Source organism: Prunus persica, chromosome G7 (assembly GCF_000346465.2).
Source record: "Prunus persica cultivar Lovell chromosome G7, Prunus_persica_NCBIv2, whole genome shotgun sequence".
Lineage (NCBI taxonomy): Eukaryota > Viridiplantae > Streptophyta > Magnoliopsida > Rosales > Rosaceae > Prunus > Prunus persica.
The window spans coordinates 1,085,754-1,092,489 of NC_034015.1; the positions used below are offsets into that span (position 1 = coordinate 1,085,754).

General features: G+C 43.2%; 1 protein-coding gene across 1 annotated transcript; it reads left to right on the forward strand.

The window, feature by feature from the left end:
* On the forward strand, nt 4,087-6,525 carry LOC109950206. The gene has a single exon (XM_020568251.1). It carries the CDS (start codon nt 4,087-4,089, stop codon nt 6,523-6,525), a length of 2,439 nt encoding a protein of 812 aa, XP_020423840.1.

Genomic DNA, 6,736 nt, shown 5'->3' on the forward strand with positions numbered 1-6,736 from the left:
ACGCCAATAATAAAATATATATACTTTGAATTAAGGTCGTACTTGTTTTAGCTTGAAACCTAATATGCTAATTTAGTTACCATTCTGGTCGAACAAATTCATCTCTTAAAATAATATTTCCTTTCATGAATACAAAATTTATTTAACTTACCATTTCTAAACATGCATTTACAAAAAATAAGTTACATATAATCTTAGGTTTGGAGAGCACGAATAAGTTAGAAATTAAGCTATATAGCTTGAATATGCACCTAATTATACTAGGCATCAAATCGCAATCTTATTATCATAACTTATCTACCATTATAGTTCGATAAATTGATTTGTTTCAAAAATTCATGCATGAACAATTCGTTGAATCCAACCTCACCAAGATGTGCAATCATAGAAAATAGTTTTCAAATTCACCTATATATATTGTAGTCTTTTTAAAAACTAGTGACTCCGAATTCAAGTTTTATACCACGTACAAACCTATAATCCTTCCTTGCCTTCAACAAATTGAATAGATATGGAGAAAGGTTCATTCAAGTCAGCTTTCCTCATTGTGCTCCTTCTTGTTTCATATAATGGTAAAATACTTCTCTCAATTTTTAATTTTGTTACAATGAAAGAGAAATTTATTCTTGACATACTATAATCCAAACGTTAATCCTAACAACCTAGGCTAACCTCAGGGGCTGACTTCTTTGAACAATAAAACTGCATATAGGAATTTTTTTCTCCAACCTGGTTGACTTCACTTATTTTGAAAATGTGTATATGTCCTTGATACATCGTTAAAATTATATAATTTAACCTAACAATTGTCGATATTTTCAGCCATAAAGTAGAGTTTAAGTGTATATTTTTGTAACGTAAACTTATGCATAACGCAATATGTTCACAATAAAGGCAAAAAACAGTTTTATTATGAATTATCGAAATATTAATTGTGGTAGGTGTGCAATTTGGAGCCGAAGCAAGAGGTCCAGTTACTCGTTATCCGTGCCAAACATCTGCTGTAAGAACCCAAACCAAAATATCTAAAAATTGAGAGCCAAAAGACGATTTTGCCCTCGCATATTTTAAAAGGGGAAAATTTGACTTTTTGATCGGAAAAGAATTTGGCAATTCCGCTTATGCCGTTGCGTAGAGCACGGCGAAACGAGTTCGTAGACATGGAGTAGACCCGAACCGGAGTTGTAATGAAGAAGTTACGGTCAAAATACTCACGAGGGCAAAATGGAAATTTTGGGAGATCATTTTTTTTTTTTAAAATCTGTTTTCTTCTCTCACTCTCTCATTCTCTCTCTCTCTCCCTCTCTCTCTCCCTCCCGATAGTTCAGAAAACCAGAAGGGCAGCCACCTTCCAAGCCACCCCGACCCTCCGGAACGGACCCAGCAGCACCGGCCAGCTCCCGCCAGCAACCTCAGCCCGTCCGCCGCCCCTGCTGGAGCCGCTTGAAACTGCTGGAAAACGCAGCAGTTTTGGCCGATTTTCCAACCTCAGTTTCTCCCTCATCCGGACACCAAATCAGTCATGTGAGGTATCGATTTCTAGCTATTTTTCGTGCTCTAACTGATGGTTGGCTGGGTTTAGATCGATTTCACCTTAACGGACCCAGCAGCACCGGCCAGCTCCCGCCAGCAACCTCAGCCCGTCCGCCGCCCCTGCTGGAGCCGCTTGAAACTGCTGGAAAACGCAGCAGTTTTGGCCGATTTTCTAACCTCAGTTTCTCCCTCATCTCGGTTCCAAGATTGTTTTTCGGCACACCCGAATCGCTTTGGACACCCAATCGGTCCGCGCGTGTGGCGGCGCGTGGGCCAGGGTGGTGGCACGGCTCTGGCCAGTTTTGAGACCCTCGTGCCATCACGAGCGCGTAGGATTTCGCGGAACTCAATTCGGAGTCCGTTTGAGCCCCGAACGGATTTTTCCATAATATGCGATTTCCGGGTGCAGCGTCGTCTAGCCGTTGGATCGCACCCCATTTCGGATATGTTGTTCTACATTGTTTCAGGATCGTGTAGGATTCAACGGATTGCGAATCGGAGTCCCGAATACTCCGAAATCGCGAACCCTGGGGCTAGGGTTAGGGTTTTAAGCGATAGCACGATTTTGGCCAATCCGACCGTCCATTTCGGACCAAACTCGCAGGACATGGGTTTTACACAGTGAGGAACCTCTAGAGAATCCCAGATCGGCCATCGGAGATCGTGGACCCCACGGGGTTCCGGATCGGCCGGTCTAACAGTTTATCGCTTTGTAAGGTTTCCTGTCTTTTAAGGCCATTCTGGACATAGAGTTGACTTTACAGTGAGAGCACGTATTTCTAGGAGCCGGGGGTCAGGGTATTTAATTTAATGTTTTTATTGAGCAGTTTAGTAATTGAATATTCATGGTTAAACAGGCATCAGAGGCCAAACTGAACCACAGGAGGGACCTTCAAGAGGTCCAGCTAGCTCGGACCAGCAGTGAGTGGACCTTTCTTTTTTTAAATGATTTTCTGAATCAGTTTTATTCAGTGTGATTTATTTCTATGAATTTAAAGATTCCTTCTATACATTGCTTAGCTGATTTTGCTAAAGTTATTTGGACAACAGACTTTGAGATTTATGATTCAGAAATATCTAGCTCAGATTTTATCAGAATATAGAGGATGTCAGATTTTATCCAAGATAATTATTTTAGACCACCATGAATTATAGAAAGCAGAGTTTGAGTTTTCTATCAGATAAAAAGGGCAGCACAGTTATAGATTGAATAAAGATTCAGTTATTCATCAGATCTTTCAGAAATATTATGATATTTATATTTGATATTTTCTCAGCAGTTAATATTTTCTTAAACCACTGTGGATACCCGGTTACAGAAACAGGTTGCCGTCAAATAAGACGATGTCTACGGACATCCAGATTGCCTTCGGTTTATGTTGCCTTCGGATATGATGATGTCTACAGACATCCAGTTTACTTTCAGTTACGTCAGTGCACTTGACATTTGCCTCACGAGTTTTGGGGACGCCCGGACCGTGAGTGCCAGGATTGCGAATCAGGCTGACTACGGTCTCCTGAATCCTGCCAGTTTGCGGCTCGGATACACTATGTGTCGCCGAGACCTGCCAGGGGAATTAACGGATTTACAGAGGATTTGACAGTTTTACAGGGGTACACCTAGGTGGTAGTTTTAAAGAAATTTCAGTGCTTTTATGCAAATATTGATTTCAGTGATTTTACTCAATATTTCCTTGGTATTGAGCATATCCTACATCTGGATATATATATATATAGATGTATATATTTATGTGAATGCTTGAATTTACCCTAAATTCAGTGCAGTTTACATATTCAGTTTTATGATTATCATTGTTTTTACAGTGGGGGTTATTATGTTCATACACTGTTTGAGAACTCTATTTTGGTCCACTCACACTTTTAATGTTTTGCGCCCCCCCAGGCCGTAGAAGAACGAAGGAAACCACTCGGGCCATCATCCTAGCTTCCGACCCACCACCAAAGTGTAGGAGTTCGTTGTAACTCTTTTGTAAATCCTGTAAATTTGTATAGAAATGCTCTGAGATCTGGTTGAACATAAGGAACTGGTAGGATTTTTGAGACTGTTTGACAGGTGGAAGACTTTGTGTTTGGTCAAAATACAGGGTAGACTCTGCCGGATTTTCGGCAGAAGTCGAAAGTAAATTTTAAGAAATTTGTTTAAGAAAAGGGTAAAAAGGTCATTCGTGCCCGGCATTCGCCAGGTGTCGGACACGCACAGGATTCGGCTCGGATTCCAAAGCGGAAATTGGGTCGGGTCCTGTCAATTTGGTATCAGAGCATAGGTTTTACTTCCTGTAGACCCTCTTTCTTGTTACTGAACCCTTGTTCTTCTTTCAGTTGATTATGGGCCCGAAGCGTGGTGGTTTCCGTAGGGGGACGAGACAGTCGTCCCGAGTGAGGGGACAGGACCCTCCTCCAGAACCAGAGAATTTTCCTACCCCAGAACCGGTCCAAGAACCGGTTGAACAGTCATTTGTTGGAGGCCCCTCAGGGCCCGCACCTCCTATGCCCACGGTGATGGGAGACCCAACTTTTTAGCAGACCTTAGAGATGTTGACTCAGGCCCTATCCCGGGCAGGGCAGCCTAGAGACCCGTCCTTGGGATACGCAGACCAAGCAAAAAGAATTGGGGCCATAGATTTTGATGGTACTGGCGACCCAGCAGTGGCCGAAGGGTGGATAGAGAGGATGGAACGGATCATGGAAGTGATGGCCGTTCCACAGGATCGCAGAGTACTTTTGGCCAGTTTCTTTTTGATCGGAAATGCTAGACACTGGTGGGAGTCAATTAAAAGGAGATATCCAGATCCGTCAGTCATTTCATGGCCAGTTTTTCGAGCTGTTTTTAACAGCCAATATTATCCACAAGCGTACCAGAATTTGAAGATGCAGGAATTTTTGCAGTTGGACCAGGGGTTGATGACAGTACTGGAGTACGAGAAGAAGTTTAATGAGTTATCAAAGTACTGTATTCCACTGGTAGAGGATGAAAGCAAAAAGTGTCAATTGTTCACTAAAGGATTGAAAGCCTCTATCAGGGACATTGTAATTAGTCAACGGCTGACGAACTTTGGAGACTTGGTGATGTCAGCTTCGCTGGTAGAGAGTAGTCAGATGATGGTCAGGGCACAAGGTGAACCTCGGAGACGATTATTTGATTTAGGTGGTCCCAGTCAGGGGTCATCCAAGAGAGGCAGTTACAGTGCTGGATCATCTAGGGGTCGTAGTTTTGGAGGTTTTCGACCAGGAATTAGTTCCAGTGGAGGCTCAAACCGGAGTGGTAGTTTTGGAAGCCGTTTGGTGGGCAATGCAGTTAGAGGTTCTGGGAGACAATCACCCTCAGCAGTTGGGGGGAGGAGGAATCCACAGTGTACTGTGTGTGGCAGATATCATACCGGAACCTGTCGGCAAGGAACCACAGGATGTTTCCATTGTGGTCAGCCTGGACATTTCTTGCGAGAGTGCCCAGTATTACTTCAGGGTGGAGAAGCGACTGTTACAATGCCTACAGAGATAGGCACAGAGGGCAAAACGCAGTTTAGAGGAGCCTCGTCCAGTGGTGGGATCCAGACTAGTGTTGCAAGCCGAGGTGGCAGTCAGCAGCAGGGACGAGGTGGACGTGCTAGAGCCACAGGCAGGGTGTATCACATGTCCCAGCAGCAGGCACAGCCGTCGCCAGATGTGGTGACAGGTATGTTATCAGTCTTTGGAACTCCTGCTAGAGTTTTGATTGATTCTGGGGCTACGCACTCATTTGTTACGCCTAGTGTTGCCCGCAACGCTGATGTCAGACAGTCAGCCCTACGGGATGAATTAGCAATCTCTGTACCGACAGGAGAGATCTTTTATGTAGGTACGGTATATAGTGATAGTGCAATATTAGTAAGGGATGTGTGTTTAGAAGCAGATTTGATTCCACTAGAAATGGTGGGCTTGGATGTTATATTGGGCATGGATTGGCTAGTTAAGCACCATGCCGCAGTAGATTGCTTCCGGAAAGAAGTTATACTTCGTAGCCTTGGACGCCCTGAAGTGACATTTTATGGTGAGCGTAGAGTGCTCCCATCTAGCCTCATTTCAGTGATGATGGCAACGAGATTGCTCAGAAAAGGGTGCTCAGGATATGTAGCTTATATAGTGGATAGTAGGACTCAGGAGTTAAAGTTTGAGGATATACCAGTAGTTCGGGATTTTCCAGATGTATTCCCGGATGATCTTCCTGGGTTACCTTCCCATCGGGAGATCGAGTTCACTATTGAACTCATGCCAGGAACAAGCCCTATATCACAGGCACCTTACAGGATGGCACCTGCGGAACTAAAGGAGTTGAAGGTGCAGCTGCAGGAGTTAGTAGACAAGGGCTTCATCCGACCTAGTTTTTCTCCTTGGGGTGCCCCAGTATTGTTTGTGAAGAAAAAGGATGGTACCATGAGGTTATGTGTCGATTACAGGCAACTGAATAAAGTCACAGTGAGGAATAAGTATCCGCTACCCCGTATTGATGATTTATTTGATCAGTTGAGGGGTGCTAAGGTATTTTCCAAGATTGATTTGAGATCGGGGTACCATCAGTTACGGATCAAAGAAAAAGATGTACCTAAGACAGCTTTCCGCACCAGGTATGGGCATTATGAGTTTTTAGTAATGCCATTCGGATTGACGAATGCCCCAGCTGCGTTTATGGATTTGATGAACAGAGTGTTCCGACGTTATTTGGATCGCTTTGTCATTGTATTCATAGATGATATTCTGGTGTACTCCAAGAGTCGGAAGGCGCATATGAAGCATTTAGAACTGGTACTGAAGACGCTGAGGAGGAAGAAATTGTTTGCTAAGTTCAGTAAGTGCCAGTTCTGGCTAGATAGAGTAAATTTCTTAGGGCATGTTATTTCTGCAGACGGTGTTTATGTTGATCCTCAGAAGGTTGAGGCAGTAGTAAATTGGCCGCAGCCAACCAGTGTTACAGAGGTACGGAACGAAAAAAAGTGATTGAAATAGTGTAACACCAAACAATTTTCGCAAATTAGGCGACAACATGAAATTCAAAAGTTTATGAGTAACGGTCTTCTATTCTCAAACTGTTGTAGTAAATATGGCAAATATAATGATGGTTCTGAATGACCTCTTTTAATCACTTGAAAAACAGATAAAGTTGTACAGATAAGGATTACAACGAAGTTAACTAATATAAAATAATTGT